The sequence below is a fragment of the Somniosus microcephalus genome, chromosome 2 (genome assembly GCF_052327205.1).
Source record: "Somniosus microcephalus isolate GS21.2 chromosome 2, FLI_Smic_1.0, whole genome shotgun sequence".
Taxonomy (NCBI): domain Eukaryota; kingdom Metazoa; phylum Chordata; class Chondrichthyes; order Squaliformes; family Somniosidae; genus Somniosus; species Somniosus microcephalus.
In genome coordinates, this window is record NC_140988.1 from 149,897,618 (window position 1) to 149,923,650 (window position 26,033).

Genomic DNA, 26,033 nt, shown 5'->3' on the forward strand with positions numbered 1-26,033 from the left:
CTTCACCGAGAGTGGTGAACCTGTGGAATTCTCTACCACAGAAGGCAGTAGAGGCCAATACATTAAATATATTCAAGAAAGAGTTGGATATATTTCTTAAGGCTAAAGGGATCAAGGGGTATGGGGAGAAAGCAGGGACCGGGTACTGAACTTGGATGATCAGCCATGATCGCACTGAATGGTGGAGCAGGCTCGAGGGGCCAAATGGCCTACTCCTGCTCCTATCTTCTATGTTTCGCTGTATGCTTCCCCAGAATCAAGAAATAAATACAAAAAAAAATCTAGGCTTATTATTCTGCCACTCGATGCCAAGATACCAAAATTATATTTGTTAGCAAGATTTAAAAATGGTTCTCTCTCTTGACAACTTCATTTGTCACACTCATGATTTGAGTAATATGATTATGTTTTAACAGCATTTCAAAAAGATTATAACTGAAAATCTAAAGAGAATCAGGCCCCCGATTCAATCTCTGAACTGTGCCAAGTTAGACAATCTCAGCTGATAGCAATATAGCCCTACAATGGGTCTCTGTTTTGAGAGAAGGGTGGGGTGGGGATAATCACTCAGGGTTCTTGATCTGGGTTCAATGATCCCGGTTAGAAGGGTAAACATGGCCACTGGCCTGGAATTTCCTACGAGGGCAAAACCCGGAAGTTGCACCTGAAATTACGCCCATTCCTGCACCATTCGGCCGATGTCAAGTTATGCTCAATGGAGATCAGCTTGGGGTGGGGGGTGGGAACTCTCCAGTTGCTGGAGTCATAAATTGCACAAAGGAAGATGGTTGTGATTGTTGAAGGCTAATCATTTCAGCCCCAGGACAGCACAGCAGGAATTCCTCAGGACAGTGTGCCAAGTCTAACTATCTTCAGCTGCTTCATCAATGACCTTCTCTTAATTATAAGGTCAGAAGTGGAGCTGTGTGCATCATAGAAATTTACGGCACAGAAGGAGGCCATTTAGCCCATTGTATCTGTGCCAACCGAAAAAGTGTTACCCAGCCTAATCCCACTTTCCAGCGTTTGGTCCGTAGTGTTGTAGGTTACTGCACTTCAAGTGCATATCCAAGTACTTTTTAAATATGTTGAGGGTTTCTGCCTCTACCACCCTTTCAGGCAGTGAGTTCCAGACGCCCCCCCCCGTCCCCCCCACCACCCTTTGGGTGAAAAGAGTTCTCCTCAACTCCCCTCTACTTCTTCTACCAATTACTTTAAATCTATGCCCCCTGGTTATTGACTTCTCTGCTAAGGGAAATAGGTCCTTCCTATCCACTCTATCTTGGCCCCTCATAACTTTATACATGTCAATTAAGTCTACCCTCAGCCTCATCTGTTCCAAAGAAAACAACCCCAGCCTATCCAATCTTTCCTCATAGCTAAAATTCTCCAGTCCTGTCAACATCCTCGTAAATCTCCTCTGTACCGTCACTAGTGCAATCACATCTTTCCTGTAATGTGGTGACCAGAACTGTACGCAATACTCTAGCTGTGGCCTAACTAGTTTAAGCATAACCTCCCTGCTCTTGTATTCTATGCCTCGGCTAATAAAGGAAAGTATCCTGTATGCCTTCTTAACCACCTTATCTACCTGTCCTGCTACCTTCAGGGATCTGTGGACACGCAGTCCAAGATTTCTCTGTTACATCACACTTCTCAGTATCCTACCATTTATTGAGCATTCCCTCGCCTTGTTAGCCCTCCCCAAATGCATTACCTCACACTTCTCCAGATTGAATTCCATTTGCCACTTTTATGCCCACCAGGCCAGCCCTTTGATATCTTCCTGCAGTCTATAGCTTTCTTCCTCATCATCAACCGCAAGGCCAATTTTTGTATCATCTGAAAACTTCTTAATCATGCCCCCTACACTGAAGTCTAAATCATTGATATATACCACAAAAAGCAGGGGACCTAGTACTGAGCCCTGTGGAACCCCACTGGAAACAATCCTCCAGTCACAAAAACACCCATCAATCATTACCCTTTGTTTCCTGCCACTAAGCCAATTTTGGATCCAACTTGCCACTTTCCCTTGGATCCCATGGGCTTTTACTTTTCCAACCAACCTACCATGTGGGGCCTTGTCAAAAGTCTTGCTAAAATCTATGTAGACTACATCAAACGCACTACCCTCCTCGTTACCTCCTCAATTAGTCAGGCATGACCTTCCCTTAACAAATCCTTGCCGACTGTCCTTGATTAATCTGTGCCTTTCTAAATGACGATCAATACCGTCCCTCAGAATTTTTTCCAATAATTTGCCCACCATCGAGGTTAGGCTGACTGGCCTGTAATTACTCGGTCAATCCCTTGCTCCCTTTTTAAACAACAGTACAATGTTAGCAGTCCTCCAGTACCACACCTGTAGCCAGAGAGGATAGGAAAATGATGGTCAGAGACTCTGCTATTTCCTCCCTTGCTTCCCTTAACAGCCTGGGATACATTTTATCCGGGCCTGGCGATTTATCTACTTTCAAAGAGGCTAAGCAGCTTAATACTTCCTCCCTCACTATGTTTATCTCACACTCCTCCTCCTTAACTATAATGTCTACATCGTCCCTCTCTATGCTGTGCTGCACAGTGTTCAACTATATTCGTAATTCCTCAAATAATGAAGCAGTCATGCCCATATCCAGGCTTGGGCTGAAAAGCGGCAAGTAACATTCGTGCCACACGTGCCAAGGAATGACCATCTCCAACAAGAGAGAACATAACCACCTCCCCTTGACATTCAATGGCATTTCCATTGCTATGTCCCCCACTATCAACATCCTGGGGGGTCAACACTGACCAGAAACTCAACTAGACCAGCGCATAAATGTTGTGGCTACTACTAGAGCAGGTAAGAGGCTGGGTATTCTGTGCGGAGAGGCTCACGTGACACTGATTTCCCAAATCCTCTCTACCACCTATAAGGCACAAGTCAGGAGTGTCAAGAAATACTCTCCACTTGAACTCAAAAACCTGAACACACAATACAGGATAAAGCAAACCGCCTGATCAGCACCTCATCCACTGGCGCACTGTAACTATAGCGTGTACTATCTACAGGGTGCACAGCAGCAACTGGCCAAGGCTTCTTCGGCAGCACCTCCCAAAACCATGGCTTCCACCAACTAGAAGGACAAGGGCAGCAGGTGCATGGGAACACCATCACTTCCAAGTTCTGCTCCAAATCAATCATCCTAACTTGGACATATATCGCGATTCCTTCATCGTCCATGGGTCAAAATCCTGGACCTCGCTACCTACCAACACTGTGGGAGCACCTTCACCACGTAGACTGCAGCAGTTCAAGAAGAAGGTTCACTACCACCTTCTCAGGGAACCTTGGGAGGAACAATACATGCTGGTCTTGCCAATGATGCCCACATCCCGAGAATGAATAATAATTAAGTTGGGAATTTGGACCCTGCTCTAGGGTACGTAGAGGTCTACTCTCCATTTGCCATTTGGAAATTATTTTTCCCCGTTTAATTTTTTTAAAACATTTTCCTCATCAGTAGCAAAAGACAGCAGAAAGGCTTAAAAGAAAAAAATTCCAATGGCAAACAGATTTGAACCCTTAGTCTTATTCAGTCCCCTGCCGCTGAAGGATTTTTTTTATTTTTATGTAAGAACATAAGAAATAGGAGCAGGAGTAGGCCATTCGGCCCCCCTGCTCCGCCATTCAATAAGATCATGGCTGATCTGATCTTGGCCTCAACTCCACTTTCCTGCACGCTCCCCACAACCCTCGATTCCCGTTTTTCAAAAATCTGTCTATCTCCGCCTTGAATATATTCAACGACTCAGCCTCCACAGCTCTCTGGGGTACAGAATTTCAAAGATTCACAACGCTCAGAGAAGAAATTCCTCCTCATCTCCATTTTAAATGGGCGACCCCTTATTCTGAAACTATGTCCCCTAGTTGTAGATTCCCCCAAGAGGGGAAACATCCTCCCTGAATCTACCCTGTTAAGCCCCCTCAGAATCTTATATGTTTCAATAAGATCACCTCTCATTCTTCTAAACTCCATTGAGTATAGGCCCAACCTGCTCAACCTTTCCTCATAAGACAACCCCTTCAACTCAGGAATCAACCTAGTGAACCTTCTCTGAACTGCCTCTAATGCAAGTATATCTTTCCTTAAATAAGAAGACTAAAACTGTATGCAGTACTCCAGGTGTGGTCTCACCAACACCCTGTACAGTTGTAGCAAGACTTCCCAGCTTTTATACTCCATCCCCCTTGTAATAAAATTCAATATTCTTTTTGCCTTCCTAATTACTTGCTGTACCTGCATGCCAACTTCTTGTGTTTCATGTACGAGGACACCCAGATCCCTCTGTACCACGGCATTCTGTAGTATCTCTCCATTTAAATAATAATTTGCTTTTTTATTTTTCCTACCAAAGTGGGTAACCTCACATTTTTCCACATTATACTCCATCTACCAAATTTTTGCCAACTCACTTATCTATATGCCTTTGCAGACTCTGTGTACTCCTCACAACTTGCTTTCCCACCTATCTTTGTATCGTCAGCAAATTTGGCAACAGTATACTCGATCCCTTCATCCAAGTCATTAATATAGATTGTAAATAGTTGAGGCCCCAGCACTGATCCCTGTGGCACGCCACTAGTTACAGTTTGCCAACCTGAAAATTACCCATTTATTCCGACTCTCTGTTTTCTGTCAGTTAGCCAATCCTCTATCCAGTCTAATATATTAGCCCATACACCGTAAGCTCTTATCTTGTGCAGTAACCTTTTATGCAGCACCTTATCGAATGACTTCTGGAAATCCAAATACACTTCATCTGCTGGTTCCCCTTTATCCACCCTGCTGGTTACATCCTCAAAGATCTCTAGTAAATTTGTCAAACACAATTTCCCTTTCATAAAACCGTGTTGACTCTGCTTGATTGTATTATGATTTTCTAAATGTCCTGCTATTACTTCCTTAATAGTGGATTCCAGCATTTTCCCAATGACAGACGTTAGGCTAACTGGCCTACAGTTTCCTGCTTTCTGTCTCCCTCCTTTCTTGAATAGGGGAGTTGCATTTGTGGTTTTCCTATCCGCTGGGACCTCTCCAGAATCCAGGGAATTTTGGTAGATTACAATCAATGCATCCACTATCTCTGCAGCCACTTCTTTGAAAACCCTAGGATGCAGGCCATCAGGTCCAGGGGACTTGGCAGCCTTCAGTCCCATTAGTTTGCGTAGTTCTTTTTCTCTAGCGATAGTGATTGTTTTAAGTTCCTCCCTCCCTATAGCCCCTTGATTATCAATTATTATTGGAATGCTTTTAGTGTCTTCTACCGTGAAGACTGTTACAAAATATTTGTTCAAAGTCTCTGCCATTTCCCTGTTTCCCATTATTAATTCCCCAGTCTCATCCTCTAAGGGACCAATGTTTACTTTAGCTACTCTCTTCCTTTTTATATACCTGTAGAAGCTTTTACTGTCTGTTTTTATATTTTTAAGCTAGTTTACTCTCATAATCTATCTTCTCCCTCTTTATTTTTTTAGTCATCCTTTGCTGGTTTCTAAAAATTTCCCAATCCTCTGGCCTACCACTAATCCTTGCAACATTGTATGCCTTTTCCTTCAATTTGATACCATCCTTAACTTCCTTAGTTAGCCACGGATGGTTCATCCTTCTTGTACAGTTTTTCTTTCTCACTGGAATAAACCTTTGCTGAGAGTTATGAAATATCTCCTTAAAATGTCTGCCACTGCGTATCTACCGTCTTACCCTTTAATCTATTTTCCCAGTCCACTTTAGCCAACTCTGTCTTCATACCTTTGTAATTGCCTTTATTTAAGTTTAGAACACTAGTTTCAGACACAAGTTTCTCACCCTCAAACTGAATTTGAAATTCAATCAGGCTATGATCACTCTTCCCTAGAGAATCCTTTACAATGACATCATTAATTAATCCTGTCTCATTACACATCACCAGATCTAAAATAGCCTGCTCCCTGGTTGGTTCCACAACGTGTTGTTCTAAGAAACCATCCCGAATACATTCTATGAACTCGTCCTCAAGGCTACCCTTGACAATTTGATTTGTTCAATATATATGAAAATTAAAATCGCACATGATTATTGCAGTACTTTTCTTACAAGCCCCCATTATTTCTTGATTTATACTCTGTCCTACAGTGTAGCTACTGTTCGGGGGTATATAGGCTACTCCCACCAGTGACTTCTTTCCCATACTATTTCTTATCTCCACCCAAACTGATTCTACATCTTGATCTTCTGAGCCAATATCACTTCTCACCACTGCACTGATCTCATCCTTTATTAACAGAGTTACCCCCACCTCCTTTTCCTTTCTGTCTATCCTTCCGAAATGTCAAATACCCCTGAATATTCAGTTCCCAGCCTTGGTCACCTTGCAACCACATCTCTGTAATGGCAATCAGATCATACCCATTTATTTCTATTTGTGCTGTCAATTCATCGATCTTGTTACGAATGCTGCGCGCATTCAGATAAAGAGCCTTTAATTTGGTCTTTTTACCATTTTTCTCTACTCTGACTCTATTTGCTTGTGCACTCTTAAGGTTGGGTGCTCTGTCTCTTCCTGTCACACTCTGGTTCTCATTACCCCTATCGCTACCCTGCACTATTACCTTTTCTTTCCTCTTTGACTTTCTAAATTCCCCTTCACCTGAACCCTCCCCCCCCCCACTATTTAGTTTAAAGCCCTATCTACCGCCCTAGTTATTCAATTTTTTGAGTTCTTTTGAGAATTAAAGGAATTCTATGATGTTTTTATTAAAGAAAATCCACTGCACTCTGTTCTGAAGAGTTGCTGGAGTAGAATGTCATGGAGGAGTTGATTGAATAAAAATGTGTGCCACTGTTACATAATGTATATGCCAACATCCATGTGCTGGTGCAGAATTAAGTATTTCCTTCAAAATTAGAGTTTGTGCACTACTGTTAATGACTATTAGATAGAGATTATTATTGGATAAAAACAGAAAATGCTGGAAATACTCAGCAGGTCAGGCAGCATCGGTGGAGAGAGAAACAGAGTTAACCTTTCAGGTCGATGACCCTTTGCCAGTTCTGACGAAGGGCCATCGACCTGAAACGTTAACGCTGTTTCTCTCTCCACAGATGCTGCCTGACCTGCTGAATATTTCCAGCATTTTCTGTTTTTATTTCAGATTTCCAGCATCTGCAGTATTTTGCTTTTGTATTATTATTGAATACTCTAATTACCTGCATTTGTGTTTGATCCTTGCAGCAGTACTGTCAGGGTCTCCATCACTAATAGGGCGAGCTGTTTTCGGTCCTCAAATGAACAATTTGCTTTAGTTTCCACTTTAAAAAAAACAAAATTTCATAGTTAAAAAATAATTTAAAGTTAATTAGTTGCCTTACATTTTTTTTTCTTTCTCTCAAAAGTGTGGACTCCTTGCTGAGGTATAGTTACACAGCGTCCTCTGGTATGTTACCCAGGGGGAGCCTTGATGTCACTATCGTAGGATATTTGACCAAAAGGGGCACCATGTCCATATATGTGTACTTCCAGCAGTGGCCATTGGATAGCGATCAGGGCCAGTTTTCCCCTTCCTAACTCAAAAGTACTGTAGCCCACTGAAGTGCCTCTAGCTCTGCCTGGGATGAGATCAACCAACTTAGCAGAAATCTACAACCTTTCTCATCTGTATGGATCAACTACATACGAGATAAATTTTTAGCAGCTTCATTGCAAAAATAATTTTGTCCAGGGTAGATGAAGTAACTGAGGACAGGCAGTTCTAATTACAACTTGCATGCATTTTCTGGCTGTTGCAACAAATTCAGTTCCCATTGCATTAATAAATGCAACAGAAATATGGTCTAACATTGAGAGAATTTAATTTAAAAAATCATTAGAAGCAGAAGATATTCATTGTAGTCTTATGCAGGGGTTCTCAACCGGGGTCTAGGGCCTCCTCGGGGTCCACGAGAAGATTTCAAGGGGTCCGCCAGTTGGTTTGTCCCATCAATATACAGGGGAGACTAGAGGTTTATGGCAGTTGGAAGCCGCTCACGTGTTTGAAAAGAGCGTCATCCATGGAAAGAGTGCACACGGTACGTGGCCTTGGAGGGCGGGGGTTTGGGGTGGGGGGGAAGGCAGTCTCTGGGCATTCAGCAAGGCTGCAATAATCAGGATCCGTTGTGACTCTCTCCTTCAATGTCTTCAGCCTGAGTTAATAAAATAGCTAAAAGGCGTTATTACGATTTTCCTTGTATCTCCGACTCGGAGCGTTATATTCATAGCCATGGGCTTCTCTGATGGACGGATAGGTCTAGTCTGGGCACTTGTGTCCTTTGAGATACCGCCGTTTTTTTGTGAAAGGGCTGGGGGTGGACGGGGGAGAGGAAAGAGGGGGGGGGGCTGCCTTCATCACTAAAGGATTTATGGCGATGAGGTTGGTGGGTAAAGTTGCTCAGGGCCCCGTTTATTTCTACATTTCTCTCATGTGCCAACCACATCCGCTACTACTGGTGAAGTTAATTCAAGTCGCTGGCTTTTACCGCCTCATTGGGGTTTGGTATCAAAACAAGAGGGAAGTTCTGTTTCCGAAATGGAGGGCCTGGACCTGGAATTTTAGTCCAGTCCGACAGAGTGTGCACAAAATGAGCCTGTGGTGAGCACTGCGCTTGTTGTTGCTGGTTCATTTTCTGTTAAGCAAATGGTTGATAAACTGGAGCAGAACTTGGGCACATAATATAAATTTAGGATAAAAACAGAAAATGCTGCAAATACTCAGCAGGTCAGGCAGCATCTGTAGAGAGATAAACAGAGTTAACGTTTCAGGTCGATGGCCTTTTGTCAGACCTGAAACGGTAACTCTGTTTCTCTCTCTACAGATGCTGCCTGACCTGCTAAGTATTTCCAGCATTTTCTGTTTTTATTTCAGCAGTATTTTGCTTATGTAAATTTAGGACTTAATAAATTCTTCTTTACATAAGGTGTAATAAAGCTATTAATAACTCATTTTTATACAGAAAAAATACTTGTGTTGTGTTACAGGGGTCCACAAAATTTTTATAACACGGGAGGTGGGCCTCAGAAGCAAAAAGGTCGAGAACCCCTGGTCTAATGAACAGTGCAGACTAGCACTTACAATATTGGCACTAACTGTCTCTACTGTCTGTCAAATCAAATAGTCTCAATTAATGGCAAAGACCAGAGGCTGCAATACATTAAAATCTCGTTTCTAAAACTGAAAATTTTGCATGTCTGTATAACAGATAGCTTTGAAATTTAAAAAGATCTTTAGCTCTTCCTTACACATCACAGTACAAATTACCAGATCTTTAAATCTCCACCAAAAGAGGTTGCTCATTAATATTTTGTTCTGAATAGAGAGCAGAAAATGCAGTACCTGAACTCATCATTTAAAAAATATATTCCTTACCACCACCATTCTAATGATGCTCAATGGATTCTCAAAAACCTGGGAAAGCTGCATCCTGATCCATCCCTACAATCACCTCCAACCCGAACTCTCTCTTCTTCTGACTCTGGCATCTTGTGCAATCCCCTTCCCCCCACTATAGATGGTTGTGCCTTCAGCCACCTAGGCCCACACTATGGAATTTCTTTCCTAAACCTCTCCGCCACTTAACTTTCCTCTCCTCTTAGGACTGTCCTTAAAACCCCTCTTGTCGACCAGGCTTTTGGCTACATCTCCTAATATCTCCTCCTTTCGCTCAGTGTTCACCTTGGGACGTGTTTTCTATGTTAAAGGCTCTATATAAATGCGAGTTGGTGTTGCTGATCCAAATTCCAGTAGTTTTATACTAGTTCCAACTGGAATTTTGAAGTAAGGAAATCAATATTATAGGCAAGACTATTGGTTTAAATTTTTCACTGAACTATGTACAGAAGTACAGAGTGCAATCTCCAAAATGTTGGTAAAAATCCCTGAATCCCACGGAATAAAAATGGAATTTGACTTATTCAGTAATTGCAGTGGACCTGATTTTAAGTATCAAAGTGATTAATGATCTTTCCTGCTGAATCACTATTGCAGATACATCTACATGGGCAACTGACGGAAATATTAAACTGAAGGTGGGCAACAGCTAATAGCAGGTGGAATGGGACTTGCAATAATCCCAAACTACAGCAACATACGTTTACATTCATATGAGTGTGGGAACAAATTCCAAGTGCGTAATTTTTGCAAGGGGCTCATTCGGTGTATGAGCCAACTTTATTGCATTTTGAAGGCTAACTCTGTCCATTTTGAAACAATGTTACGTAAAGTATAGTGGCGCGCTCTAGAATTTCTTCATATGGATTCTCTATTATTGAACAAGCCATAAACAATACTTGTCAAATTTGAAGTTATACCAATGAATGTTGCACACTTTTGTATAGCATACACAGATGCAAAAATGATGGGCAGGAAAAGACCAGAAGGTCCATCAAGCCAGTCCCACACTCAGATGCATGGAGCATCATGGCTAGACGCTTCCTTAACCAGCACCCCACCCCCTGCCAAGCAGTCATGTAATCTCCTGGAGGAGGCAAAACAACAGGGAAAGTAACCCAGGAGAAGAAAAGGAAACCCAGACAACAGAATACATGACAGACAATTGCCACCTTGATACTGGAACTTCCATTTTTAAAGGGAACATTCATATGAATATAGATAAATTTACCTGGCTCATTAAAACTCTGAATGGGCTCTTTTAGTAGAGCAGCATATTTGTGCAGAAGATTCACCATCACCTCAAGCAATCCAACCTCTCGATACACATCCCTAAAAATAGGATCATGGCGTGCAAATTTCAAAAGCGTCTTCATTGCAGTGATGCTACATTGGTAAGAGGTGCTGGACTTTAACAAGATGCTGACACTTATTAGTTCTTTACATGGAATATAGTTTAAGCTGAAGATAATAAACTCCAACATTTCAAAGTACTTGGGCTGCACATCAGGTGCTTTGGAAATCTTCTCAGCAAACTGTGAAAGTGTGTGCTGAGATTCTAGAATGAAGTAATTGGCATTATCTGCGATGTAGAGGTTTGAAATGGCATCTAGGATGATTCTGGCAAGGTGGCTTGTTTTCGCTTTTAAAAAGGCGATCTGAAGAACAGAAAAGGCTTGGATGTTTTTTACTGTGCGACCTAGTTTAAGAAAAGGATGACACAATTTTAATAACTAGGCCCCAATTTCAGAAAATGCATTTCACATATCCACATTTATACCACCAAATAACTTAAAATAAATATTTTGTGACAGCAGCACATTTTCACCAAATAGTTAAATGACAAATGGAGTCTGTGCAGAATTTAATTTGCTGACAGCTTTCATGACCAAAATGTCACCAATTCCCTTACTAATACTGGCTCCTGAGCCCTATATACCACCTTAAATTTGGAATTATATTCCAAATCATAATAAATCAATGAGCTTTTTCTGCTGTTCTCCATTTTCAAATGCTCAGCTTCGCTTGATTTATTACAGCGTTTTCCTCTACAACAGCATAACTACTGCATAGCAGAACAGAGAAGGAAAAAAAACCAGTGTATGATTTCTCTATTTAATTCTAATGTTTCCCACATTTTAATGCAGCAAATCTTTCTATGACCATTATTTCACTGAGACAATCGCTTAGCTGTTCCCAGTACGATTGCCTAATTACATAAACACATAGTATTAATTTTCCTTCTTATATTAAAATTGGAGAAGAAATACAATCTGTACTAGTTTCGAGTTTGTGATTTATAAAATGAGGTATTATGCATTCAGGAGCCTAACTCAAATGGTAAACAAGAATTATGCCACATTATTTTTAAGTATTTATTCCAAAAACTAATATACTGTAAAACAAAAGTAATCACTGAAACCAAATTAAATTTGAAGACAGTACATAATTTAAAGGTAGACACAGTCTGCATTAAAAGTGATTTGCAAACTTTTATCTGGTGATAAAGAACAGCAACAGAAACTCATATGTGTCATAATGTTGTGACATGCAAGATAATATGGTTGGCATGAATTAGGTTATATCACATATGCAAAAGAGATGAAAAAATTGTTTGCTAAAGATTTTTGTGAAGATATTACTCTTTAAATCAATATTGAGAATTAACCGATAGCATCACCTTTGCCAGAAGGTTGTGGTACTGCAAATCCTGGCAGAAGAAAAGGTGCTCCACTAGTTATGCCAGTAGGTCTTAATTCATTGATCCCATATGTTGTCAATGAGGTCACCAACTGAACCAAGTCTTTCAGGGCCTCTTTGGCATCAGGCTCTTTTGTTTGCTCCAATCTAAAATGTACATGTACATAAACATTAGTTTGTAATAGCAACTGCTGTATAAAATGTTAATAAGTAATTACACAGAGAATGGGGATTATCGATACAGGAAAAGAAAAGGCTTGGAGGGACAACTTTCAACAGTGTGTTCCTTATATTGCTTCAAAAAAAAACAATGGTCCCGATTTGGTCTTCGGCATACAACAAGAAGCCGAGCCATTTTGATGGCCAGGCCTTATCGAAATGTGGTTCCCCACGTGATTAGAGAGCTGACAGGCTGATCGTCATTATGGGTGGGTAGGAAATCCAATGGGACAGCCACCGAGAATGGACCTCAAAGGGACGGATTTTTTTTTGGGGGGGGGGGGGTGGGGGCAACAAAGGGCATAACTTAAGGGGCTGAGGACTTTGCAGAAGGAGCATAGAGGGAAATCCAGGTAAACGTGAAGGCTTAAAACTGCCAAATCAGTAAATTAATATTTCCAGACGTGCTTCCAGCAATGCATTTAATTTACACTGGACCTGGCCATTTCCTACTCTATACTGCCCATAAATAGTGGGTGGGTTTACCAACGAGCAAACGTCTTGCATCAAACAAAAATAGCATTGGGGTCCTAAAGACATCATAGGAGCTCTATTGGCATAGAATAATAAGGCCCCCATTGTAAATAATACACGGACTTCGGGAGAACAGTTTAACAGGTACTTTACTGACCAGGAGGCAACGTCAGACTGAAATACAGAAGCTTGCTAGGGCCTTTTATACAGGGGTGGTCACTGCCGGTACTGCAGTCTAAAACCAGTTATTCCCTTAAAGGTGCATACACAACAATTCCTCCCCTTTTAGATAAACAGTACATAACATTAATTTAACAACTAAATAATAACTAATTACAATTACAATTTTCTCGGTACTATATACATCAACTGAAATAGTCATTTATAAGTTCAGTCTTTGAGGAGGCTTCCTGATCCTGACTGGATAGCGCCTTTCTCGAGTATCCTGTTCTTGCGGTGGAGTCGATTCTGGCTCATTGTCATTGGTTGGTTCGTCAGCTTCCAATACCCCTGCTTCTGAGGTAGACGCAATCTGTACTTCGGGCTCATTACCAGGTGCACATGCTTGTGGTATAGGTTTGGCTTGTTCCTGTGACTCTAGAATCTGGTCAGCATGGCGTCTCACGATGCTCTCTCCAACGTCCACTATGTACATTAGTGGTCCCTGCTGTGTGCATATCGTTCCTGGCTGCCATTTTTCTGTTCGGTAGTCGCGGGCCAAGACTGGTTGCCCTATCGTGAAGCTCCTGGTTGGCTTCTCATTTATGTGCTGGAACTGCTTATCCTCAACATCTCGTCTTATGTTTGGTTTGAGCAAATCCAAGCGACATCTTAGTCTCCGGTTGAAAAAACAGTACGGCAGGAGTTTGGTTGGTTACTGCATGTGTCGCATTCCGGTAAGCAAACAAGAAATTATCCACCTTGTGTTGTAGTGGTATGTCGTCATTATACATTGCCTTGATGGCCTTTTTAAAGGTCTGAACAAACCTCTCAGCCAATCCATTTGTGGCTGGATGATATGGGGCAGATGTGTAATGTTTCACCCCATTATTCTTCAGGAACCTCCGGAAATCCTCAGACACAAACTGTGGGCCATTGTCGGAGCAAATCTGTTCTGGCAACCCATTCCTGGCGAAGATGGTCCTTAGGACTGCAATAGTTTTCTCCGTGGTGGTGGAGGACATTTTAATGACCTCTGGCCATTTCGAATGGGCGTCCACAGCGATTAGAAACATTGAGTCCATAAATGGACCAGCGAAATCAATGTGTACCCGGTGCCATGGAGATGAGGGCCACTCCCATGGATGTAGCGGGGCCTGTGGTGGAGCGTTTTGGACCTTCTGGCATCCTGTGCGTCTCTTGGTCATATCCTCGATTTCTTTATCGATTCCCAGCCACCACACAAACGCCCTGGCTAGGCTCTTCATTTTTACCCCTCCCAAATGACCCTTGTGAAGCTCATTGAGCACTCTATCTCTCAACTTGGGTGGAATTACCACTCGGGATCCACACATCAAGGTCCCCCGGCACACTGACAGCTGTTCACTCCTTGGCGAGAATGCTGGCAACAGTGAGTCGCCATATGCTGGCCATCCCTTCACTGTCAAATCATAGACCCGAGAGAGTGTCGGGTCATTTCGGGTTTCCTTCTCAATACTTGCGTTTGTAACAGGCAAACATTCGACTATGGTCGCATGGAATATCTCCACCGGGTCCACTGCAGGTGCTTCTTCCGCCGTAGGCAACGGTAGGTGCGACAGCCCATCAGCGTTTCCATGCTGTTTCTTACCTTTGTACTCTATGTCATACTGATGTGCCCCTAGAAAAAGTGACCATCTTTGCAGCCGTTGCGCCGTCATCACCGGAACGCCCTTCTTTGGGTTAAAAATTGAGACCAGGGGTTGATGATCAGTCAGTAGGGTGAATTTCTGCCCGTGCAGATAGTGATTGAACTTCTTCACCCCCCACACCAGGCTGAGGGCCTCCCTGTCAATCTGGGCGTAGTTACGCTCGGCTGAGGTTAGCGAGCGCGATGCAAAGGCTATTGGCCTCTCTGAACCGTCACGGAATTTGTGTGACAGCACCGCTCCAATGCCGTAAGGTGACACATCACATGCCAACCGAATCGGTAGTGTTGGGTTGTAGTGGGCCAATACTTCTTTTGAAGTGATTAGGCATTTACATTCCTGAAAGGCACGCTTACACTCATCACTCCATTTCCATGTTACACCAGTTTGAAGCAGGGCGTTCAGTGGGTGCAGAATTGTAGATAAATTTGGCAAGAACTTATGGTCGTAGTTCACCAACCCGAGGAACGACCTCAGTTGCGACACATTTTCCGGTGCAGGAGCCTTGACTACAGCCTCAATCTTGTCCGGCGACTTATGCAACCCTTCCTCATCAATCATGTGGCCACAATACGAGATTTGTCTCCTGAAGAACTCGCATTTGGGGCGGTTGGCTCGTAGCCCATATTCCTGCAATCTCGTGAGCACCTGTTCCAGGTTGACAAGGTGTTCATTGTCATTTTCGCCCGTAACCAGGATGTCGTCCAAATAACACTGGGTCCCCGGGATCCCTTGCAGGACTTGTTCCATTACCCTCTGCCAAACAGCCGGGGCCGATGCTACCCCGAATACCAGTCGATTGTACTGGTAAAGGCCTTTGTGAGTGTTTATCGTGAGGTATTTCCTAGATGCTTCTTCCACCTCCATTTGTAGATACGCTTGAGCCAGATCAATCTTTGTAAAACGTTTCCCTCCAGATAGGGAGGCGAAAATATCTTCTATCCGCGGACTGGGTTCACAGTCACCTTGAAGTCCCCACAGATGCGAACCTTCCTTGGCTCCCCAGGCGTGCTGCTCAATGCTTTCTTCATTACAGGAATGATCGGTGTGGCCCACTCGCTCCAGTCCACCTTAGACAGCACCCCTGAACGCTCCAGACTCTCCAGTTCAGCTTCCACGGCTGGGCGGATCGCGTATGGCACCGGTCTGGCCTTGAAAAATTTTGGGGTTGCGTTATCCTCAATCTTTATGGTTGCCTTTACTCCTTTTAGAGTCCCAAGTCCTTGTTGGAACACCTCTTGCGCGTCAGATAGAATTTGTGACAGATGTCCAGGTGCGACGTCATCATCCTTTTTGTCAGTCACAGTTAGTGCCAGAATGGAATGCCAATCCAATTGTATTTTTCGGATCCATTCACGTCCCAATAATGGTGGTCCTCCATCTCGTAGTATATACATGTATAGTTTCTGTGTTTCCTTTCTGTTATATTCAACTGGCACCCTTATTTTTCCTCTGGGGTAGACCTTTTGCCCCGTGTATGTCTTCAATACAATGGACGTGTCCTTTAAGGGTATGTGTGAGAATAGCCGCTCATAGTCTCGTCGATTCATGACAGTTAGGGCTGATCCTGTGTCCAATTCCATCTTTACTTGGGACCCTGCTATCATGAGGGTGACCCAAATGGTTCAGTGATCTTCCTTTGCGATCACGTTGTGTAACTTTAGACAACTTAGTCTCCTGCTCCCGGAGTCCTTATCACTCTCCTGATCTTCTGAACTACTGTCTGTCAGTTTCTTTACTTTCCTGTACTGTTCCTTAGTAGTTCTTGTCGTGTTGGTTTTCTTTCCCGACCTGCAGACTCTTGCTATATGTCCCATTTTCCCGCATTGCCTGCATATTTTGTCTTTAAACCAGCAGTCCTTCTGCTCATGGGTTGTTCTGCCGCAGCGATAGCACTTTTCTGCTCCATACGCCATTTCGTTAGCGCTGTATTCTTGTGGTTTCTGTTGTATTTCCGCAGCTCCCCATGCTGCTGCTTCGTAGGATACTGCCACGCTGAAAGCCTGTTCTAGCGTCAGGTCCTTTTTGAAAGTAGTCGTTTCTGGGTTCCTTCACTCTGGAGCCCGCAGACAAACTTATCCTGTAAGGTGTCTGCCAGTCCTGCTCCGAACTGGCAGTGCTTCGATAACTTGCGTAGTTCCGTAAGATAGTCAGCATTGCTCTCATCTTTGTGCTGGTTTCTTTTATGGAACTTGAATCTTTCTGCTATCAGCAGTGGTGTAGGGCTTAGGTGTCCCTGTAAGATATGAACAATCTCCTCAAAACTTTTCTCCATTGGTTTAGCTGGGGTAATTCAATTCCGCAATAGGCCGTACGTACTTGCACCCATCAGATTTAATAATACCGACGCCCTCTTTCCATCGGCCACCTCATTTGCCTTGCAGTACACTTCAATTCTTTCCACATACGTGGTCCAGTCTTCTACCTCGTTGTCGAAAGCAGTGATACTGCCACTTTTCGGCATCTTGGGTGATTTAAAATGGCGCCTCCCGCGCTTTTGCTTCTTCCCCAACGGGATAAAATGGCGCCTCCCGCGCTTCTGCTTCTTCCCCTTGCTGCCACGCTGCTCCTAGCGTTCTACGGGGTAATGGAGGCGACCCGCAGCTTTGGCGCGTCTCGCTTTCCTTCCCCCCCATTTAGTTTCTCTCCGCTGCCCTGTTCTTGAGCACCGACCGCGCCCTGTGCGCTCCACCCTCTCTCTGTTTTGTTTTCTTTTCCTGGCGACGCTGCGCGGCCCGTTTTGTAGAGCCACTCGATCGAGCTTGAGCCAGCCGCAGTCCGGAAGGGTCAGCGCGCTACCTGCTACCAGCACGATTTGCTGGAACACCTTAACTGGGGAGCCAAGCACAGCTCTCCACAGTCTCTCCCGCAATTCTCCGAACACCGATGAATTCTTTGGGCGGTTGCCCTCAGTCGACGCCCGTTGTTCAAACTACGACCTTCCAGAACCCTCCTCTCAGGGCGAAATCCCCGTGAGATGATGCCACACTGCAGGGGAGTTCAAACTTACTCGTCGCCACTGTAAAGTCCGCGCCTCAATAATACACGGACTTCGGGAGAACGGTTTAACAGGTACTTTACTGAACAGGAGGCAACGTCAGACTGAAATACAGAAGCCTGCTAGGGCCTTTTATACAGGGGTGGTCACTGCCGGTACTGCAGTCTAAAACCAGTTATTCCCTTAAAGGTGCATACACAACACCCACCTGTATACAGCAGGAACCCTTACTGCCTAAATCGAAGCCAACTTGAAAATCACATCGGGTAGAAAGTCAGTACTAAGTTTACTTAAAGATTTTCTTTACACTACCGCCCCGTTCACGCTGAAATACGTGATGGTAGAGAACCAAAAACTGCCCTCAGTAGTTCCTACCTATTAGGAGTTATCCTTATTCTCATTTTCCCACTGAGCCAATTCAGTGGCATAGGTTACAGGAAAGCCTGTGTGCCTTCCACAACAGCATCCCTGATCTTCAGAGAAGCTGGCACCTCAGACAGTCCAAATCCGACATGTGCCTGATCGTAGAATCCCATTCCTCTCCCCTTCAGCTATACTTGTTAGAATGCGGCTGATCTGTTAAGCTTCCATCGGAGAGTGCTCATGGAGTTGGATGAAGAAATTGAAGATTATCTTGATTAAAACTTTCACAGCTCACTGGAATCTGGGAACATCTCAACAGATTGCTAAATAGCAAAAGTGACCCTAATGGTTCTTTTAAAAAAAAGTGATAGATGAACTGTCAAATTATAGACCTAAGAACCTAACTTCAAATTTTGAGGAAAGTGTTTGAGACTTGAATGAGAAATACCATTAAGGATAATCTGGAAGGGCAGGGTAATTCGAGTTAGCAAGGGTTCAAAAGGAGCATGTCACATCCTGACAAATTTAATGGCTTGTTTGAAGAGGTTACAGATCTGGTAGGTAAAAATGAGGCGGTTTGACACTGTCCCATATAACAGACTAATTCACAAGGTGCATAGCATGGGGTAGATGGTAAAGCATTAGGCTTGATTAGTACATTCCTGGAAGGTAGGAAGAGAGTCATAGAATGTGGGGAGATCTCAATGTGGAAGCTAGCTGCTAGTGTTATCCCACAGGGTTCAGTGTTGTGGCCACTGTATTTTCTAATTTTTGTAAAGAACGGAATGGTGGCCAATGTGACTAGGTGTGCATATAATCAAATTAATTGCAGTGACCAGCCAATGATCAAAGGGGTCTAGACAGGCTAGGTCAATGAACAGAGAAATGGCAGATGGAATTCAACACAGGTTATTGTAAAGGCACAGGTTTAAGAAGCAGCAAGAATGTGAAGCACATATTAAATGGTAATGGCCCAAATATTCCGATCGCAGGCCTCCCGCGGGCAGAGGGCTGCGATCTGGAAAAATCTGTGCCCTTACCGGAGGGCTCCCGGGAGGCGCAGAGTTCCATTGCTGGGCCTCGCCAAACTGCCGGTGTGCGGGGCCCATGTATCCCAGAGGCGCAGGTAGTTCGCAGCATCCCTGGGATCACGTGGGCCATGGGGAGCCAATCAGAGAAGGGAATCTCCCTTCATATATTTGACAGGAAGACCTGTCAAATATATGAATGGAGATCACCCCCAAAACATAGTAAAACTTCAAATAATTTTTTTTTTTTTTTTAAATCACATTTTTAAAATGACTTGAAATTACATAAATTAACTATTTTAAACAAAAATTTACATTTTTGAAAAAAATATTTAAAGTTTTTAAACAGGGCTAAAAATAAACTTACCTTTCTTTAAAGTATTTTTAAATGATAAATCAGTGGAATTTTTTTTAATTTTTTTTTTTTTACTTTTTTTCAACTCTTATCCTGGTAAAAGCAGGCGTTAAGGCCTGCTTTTACCAAGTGCAAGAACTGTAAGTGTTTTCTGCGGGCGGAAGGTCTCCAAAAAGCGGAACTATCCGCCCGCAGAGGCCCTTCTCCCGGGCAGCCGGAGGGTCTGTCAAGAGCATTCTTGACAGATCGGAAAATGCCGGTTTCCAGCGCATGCGCAGTGCATGCCTGAAACCGGCATTTCTAATGTCCCTACGGGTGGGTACACAGTGCTTACCCACCCATAGGGATCGGAATATTTGGCCCAATGTCTTTAGGTAATAGAGCAGGAAAGAGATATAGAGATTTTGATGGATAGGTCATTAAAACCATCAGTGTTCACAGCAAGTCAACAAAGCAAATAGAATGTTAGAATGTATAGCTAGGGGTGTGACTTGCAAGTTAAAAGGAGGTGATGTTGAAGTAATATCTGGTTTTGAGACCACCATATTTGGCATACCACATTATCTTTTCTGTATAAGTGAGATAAAAAGTGAAAGAGTTACTGGAGCGAATCCAGAGGAAAGCTATGAGGCTGTTTTCTGAACTTGAGAGCTAGTTTCTGAGAAAGAAAGCAAGACTTGCATTTATATAGCACCTTTCACGACGTCTCAAAGCACTTTACAGCCAATGAAGTACTTTTGAAGTGGAGTCACTGTTGTAATGGAGGCATGATTGTCTATCCTGGGACTATACTTTCTTGAGAAGTGGAGGAACTTGATGGGGGGGGGGGGGGGGGCGGTCTTTACAATTTTCAGGGGTAAAGCAAAAGACAATACAAGAAAGTTCTTCTGTTTGGCATAAGATTCAAGGAATAGAGGATATAGTTTAAAGTTAAAGCAGTCATAAGAGGAGGATGGCAGAAATGTGGAATAGATTACCAACAGGGGAAGTGGAACAGAATATCATGGCCAATTTCCATTTTTTTGTTGGTAAATAAGATTCAGGGTTATTAGTTCTAAAATTACAATATGAAACCTGAGGGGGGATTTGGAAGAGTAGATGGATCACTTGTCTTCTGCCAAAAACAATAGCATGTTATTTTTAATGGGGATTACAAGTGCTAAGGTGGAGGGGAGAACTTTAGTACACCCTTTCATATCGTTCAGGCTAACTTGCCTCTCAGTTTTCCCTTCCAGTATTGATGGTTCTTCCATGCCATGCACCATTCCTCTGGAAAAGAGGACAATCTGCTTCCAAGATATATCGATGCCACGCTATGCCCACTTATTAGGAGTTGTGCAAGACCAACCTAGGTTGGCTCTACCTTCCGCTCTGTGGGTAGGTTTCTGACCTCCATTGGTCTCTCTTAACAATGCAAATAGCGGGGATCAAAAACTTATTCAGTAAAGAATCACAGCCACAAACTCAGATTCGACCCACCCTGTGTACAGATGTTGGAACTGCCCAACCTACCACAATTTCTTTTAAAAATTGATAAAACTCCCTCTTTTTATTCCTTATTCCTCGACTGATCCTGCCTAACAATGAATGTGACCTAAAAGAACGGATCAGAAGTACAGACCCTTATCCCACCACTCTGTGATACAATCTTTCAGCATCTTATAAATCTGATAACAAGAGGATCAGATTTTTAAGATGCCACTGAGATGCAGGAGTGGTGGCACTAAAATCAATGGAGTACTGTATTTGGGCACCAAATACTATATTATTTGTTAGTTAGGAACTAATATGAATATTCATTGCAGTTACTACATACCAAAGATCCGAATTTACTGCCAAATTCAACATCACCAGCCATAAGGAAAGAAATGCCACTCCCAGCTTCATGCAGCAGACTATTACTGCTGAACAACACCCAAATGCACAATACTGGGAAGGGAGAAGTAGTTCACCATATGATAACCTTTAACAGGATTTATTAAAACAAATGTATATATTTAAGTAATGTATTATGGTAAAGTCCAACTCAGAGGCCGTGCCGAGATAGTAGCATGCAGAAATTTTATTGACAATGATAGTGAAAAAAATAATGGTTTTAGCAAAGCAAGGTACATACTGATTTCTGCCAACTGGTCTCACCCTTGTTTTTAAATGGGGTTGATGTTTGTACAGTTCAACCAGATAAATTGCACTGCAATAACAGCAATTGTGTCCTTCGAAAACAGTGGTTTTAAATAAATTGACTGTAGGCCCCCCTATTATCTCTGAACTAGGATCATCGTTCAATCTCCTCCATCTCTGTAGCTTCACTCTAGTTACTACAATCCTCTTTAGTTTTACTTGATAAACACATTGGGGGAAAAATTCAGCGGCGCAAAGCACTTGGCACCCAAGCGCGATGCTGCTAACACCACCCGCAAAATTCAGTGGGAGGTTAGGGGCGGCGGTGGTATACGGTAGCATCCCGCTCGGGCCCCGCCCGCAAACTTGGCTCGTGCCAACCTGACCTACCGCCGGACGCTATGTCAGACAGGGTCAGGGTGGCGTTTTTGCAGCCGGGGCAGCGTAAATTAAAGGGCGGGTACCGGGCAGCCATTTTTTTGGGCCGCCTGCCAGTACCTGCCACCTCTTGCAGGTGCCGGCTGTGATCGGTCAGCCCGGCACTCCTCTTGAGGGCTGGGCTCCTTTGTCGGCACCCCGCTCCCCAGTGGTCCAGCAGGGCCCTGGTGCATGCAGCACTAGGCCCCTCCCCTTTAATCACGGGAGGGAGGCCTGCAGTACCGTGGCGCTATGTGCCGACGCACATGGCGCTGGCGCATGTAACACTGCGATATTTAATGCGAACACCCAAAGAGGGAGGGGGAGCGCTTCCAGTAGCGCCCTGCCTCCTGTTTGGGGCGCTAGCATTCAATTTCGGGCGCGGGGGGGCGCTAACTTCTTCGGGGCGCTAAAAGTTATTGCCCCAAAGGGGGTGCAAGCCAATTTTTGGTCCATTCAGTCTTATTTTAATAAGAAAGAAAAGGTGAAATAAATTAAATAAACCATTGCTCTCCTCAAGACCCGTCATACATAGTCTCTCGGGAGATCCTCACAATTTCGTTTCGATTCAAAATTCTTTACTCTCCCACCACCAAAAAATACATATCTGTTACCCTATATGAACTTAAATGCCATTAAGTATGAAGACAGAAACAGGACTGCAGTGGTCACAGTGTACAATTACACAGACAATGAGCCAGATACCTTAAAATTATGGTGCTAACCACAACGGATGACAATGCCTGAACAAAGCAGTAATTATGTCCTGCACTTACCTGAGCAGAAGATCACAGAGGAATTGGTAACCTTGGCAGGACCTAAAATCATCCAAGAGTACTTGTGATATATCACTGGAGTCTTTAAGAAAGCAGGACAGTCCAGCAAACATTTCAACAATTTCCAGGGGTAAAAGATCTTCTGATTGCTGCATGTTCTGGATACAAGTGGCCACACATTCTTTTTCTATAAAAAAAAAAGCAGATCAGTATAAGCAGTTCGGAAAGTTGCCATTGTGCATTCCCCCTATAAATTCTTCACTCCCTGCAGTTCCTAGAAAAATGTGAAAAACTGAACAAATTAATTTTTTTTAAATTCAAGCAGGCTCCTCAACTAGCATTCAAATTAAAATGTAATTCTTACAGAATTTAAAAAAAAGACTTTGATTGAGATCATCCTATAGGTTGACATTTTCTGGACCTGTATTGCTATTTAATGCAGACAATTAAAAAAAAATTTGGTTGCAGTTTAAGAGGTATGACTTCAAGCTAGGCAACAGATTTAAAAGCCGTATTTAATGGATCGATATTTAAAAGATACCACCAGTGTTGTTTGTAACCCGACAGGTGTAGACACCCCCACACATACAGTGTTGGGGTATTTTTTTTTAATGTTAAGATGTTTTCAGTCATACTTTACTGCAATTTAATCAAAATAAATTTATAAGACAAGGGATACTTTTTTGTAGAAAGATCAATAAAATTAGTCACCACATTCCATTACACGTTCAATTCAGTAATATTTTACCGATTTAAGGAAAGTAACTATATACTGTACCAAGATTACAAAAATATCTTTAATGCCTAGTTTTGACAAAGGCATGCAGATTTCTAAATTGCTTACCAGATGTTAGATTTTGTTTGGATAAAATGCCTTTACTTATGGCACAACCCATACTAAACTGACTGAATTGCCAGCTGAAGTTAAAGGGAAGACTTCTTCATATACATATTTTCAGCAAACACTTATTTACTCTTTATTAAGTACAAAATGCACAGTGTACTGGGTAATTCATAATACACATTAGATGCAGAAGGTCCAATTGATCAACTGTAGATTACGTCTGGATCAACCTATGGCAGTGACATCGCAACCGTTAATCATGAAATGCGCTCATTATCAGGCAAAAAAGGATATGGAGATGTGAGCATTCGGTGTCTGCATCAACAGCTTTTGTCAACGTAAAAACTGACCAACTTAGGAAAAAAAAATCAACACACAAGAGTGAAACAATGTGCATTTTAAACAACAGATCATGGAGTGATTTCAAGGCCACCTCCTGATCGATCACAAGGTCTTTAGTAAAAACCAGCACTCCAGGTACAAAAGTCAATGCGCATCGTTACTAGAATTAGTGAAATAATGAAAACAAATTATTTATATTTTAGTTTATATAGGGTAGTGTTTCTTTTTACATTTCACATCTCAAAATCAATTTCTGAGCCTATAAATACCGTACTTGTAGATAGCATATTTCTGGTTGTTGTGTGGGTAATCAAAGACTTAAAATTATTGTCTTGAATCAGAAATTTTTCTAGTGAGCAAACATAAAAATAAAAAAGGAAACCCAAGCCAGGATGTCAAAAAGAGGCAAGTGAAAGTGAAATCCTCAAGATCACAAGATAACTATGAATGAGGGAGACCATTAGACCAATTTTAATTCCTTTATCCAGAAATACCTTAAATTCCCCCGCCCTATTTCAGTATCCATTTGGTTCTTATATAATTTCAGGTTTTCATGATTCTTTCTGAAAGTCCATTCCCAGTATTGATCAGTGTGTTTGAAGAACTTGATGATAATATTCCTAAATTTGCCTTTTACTAATTGGAATCTGTGTTCCCAGGTCCTACTCTCACAACTTGCTTTAAAGTAACTTTCCACATTCACTTTTTCCATACTGTTAACTATCTTATGTACTTCTAGAAGATCGCCTCAAAGAGGTCTCCTTTCAAGGCTTAAAAGTCCATGTTTCTTCAATCCATCCTCATAATTCAAACCTCTGACACGCAGGATCAGCTCATGCACTCTGCACTGTCTCTAACGCTTGAACGTGTCTCAGTGACCAGAAGTGGACACAGTACATAAGTTGTGCTCTGGCCGGCATATTATACAGTTTAATCACGCCTTCCTCTGACTTGTAATTTATGATTCTGGCTATATAGTTTAACATCCGATTAGCTTTGTCAATTGCTGCTTTGCATCAAGTCTATTAAGATGTCTAGGTCTGTTTCAACTTCATGGAGCCATGGAAAGGATAACTAGGATCATATCAGGGATGACCGGCTATATTTATAAATGAGGCAGGCGCTACTGGAGATTTACTAGAATAGTATCAGGGATGTGGAACTTCAGAATTATGTGAAGAGACTAGAGAAGCTGGGATTGTTCTCCTTGGAGCAGAGGGGGTTAAAGGGAGATTTAGAGGTACTCAAAATCATGAGTTTTGATAGAGTAAATAAAGAGAAACTGTTTCCAGTGGCAGAATGGTCAGTAACCAGAGAACACAGGTTTGAGGTAACTGGCAAAAGAACCAGAGCCGAGATGAGGAGAATTTTTTTTTACGCAGGGAGTTATGATAATCTGGAATGCACTGCCTGAAAGGGTGGTTGAAGCAGATTCAATGATAACTTGCTATGGGAATTGGATAAATACTTGATGGGGAAAAATTGCAGGACTATGTGGAAAGGTCAGGGGAATGAGACTAATTGGATAACTTTCAAAGAGCCAGCACAAGGACAATGGGCAGAATGGGCTCCTTCTGTGTTGTATCATTCTATGATTCTAAGAAAAACTGATGGTAAATGTAGCTAGCAATACTTGAAGGCAAATCTTCAATTCAGTGCCTAATGTCTGTCGAGGCTGTTACATAAACCGTCTTTTAAGTTAAACATCCAATATTCATTACAGCAAAGAAAAGTTTAAGAGGATCTAATAGTAAGTGTAATCGGTAGCAAAGAGGATTAGTACTAGAACATAAAGGAGGAAGTTAAAAGACTTTTCTTATGCAAAGGGTCATTAGAATATAGACAGTATTATCACAAGTGGCAATTGAAACAGTGTCAATTGAAATTTAAGAAAAATTAAGTAAAAACTTCAAGAAAAATATTAAAGGTTATTGGGGGAAAAGCAATGAAATGGAATTAGCTGGCATGTGGAGCTGGCACTGGCAAGATAGGTTGAATGATCTTCTGCGCCGAAAATTTTAAGATTCTTTGACAATCAATATGCTACTGTAAGTACAAAAACACATAAAAATGATAATGGGAATGGTGATGGAAGGATGTTGCA

General features: G+C 42.5%; 1 protein-coding gene across 2 annotated transcripts in view; it reads right to left on the reverse strand.

Annotated features, from left to right (window-relative positions):
• The window catches only part of wdfy3 (WD repeat and FYVE domain containing 3), a 583,406-nt gene that overhangs the window by 311,640 nt on the left and 245,733 nt on the right, over positions 1-26,033 (reverse strand). For both annotated transcript variants that reach the window (XM_085963501.1, XM_085963491.1), the window contains exons 7-10: positions 22,744-22,930; positions 12,126-12,292; positions 10,677-11,144; positions 7,233-7,334 (exon numbers count right to left, since the gene is read on the reverse strand). In XM_085963501.1, coding sequence (XP_085819627.1) covers positions 7,233-7,334; positions 10,677-11,144; positions 12,126-12,292; positions 22,744-22,930 — 924 coding nt within the window. The remainder of the gene's footprint in view (positions 1-7,232; positions 7,335-10,676; positions 11,145-12,125; positions 12,293-22,743; positions 22,931-26,033) is intronic.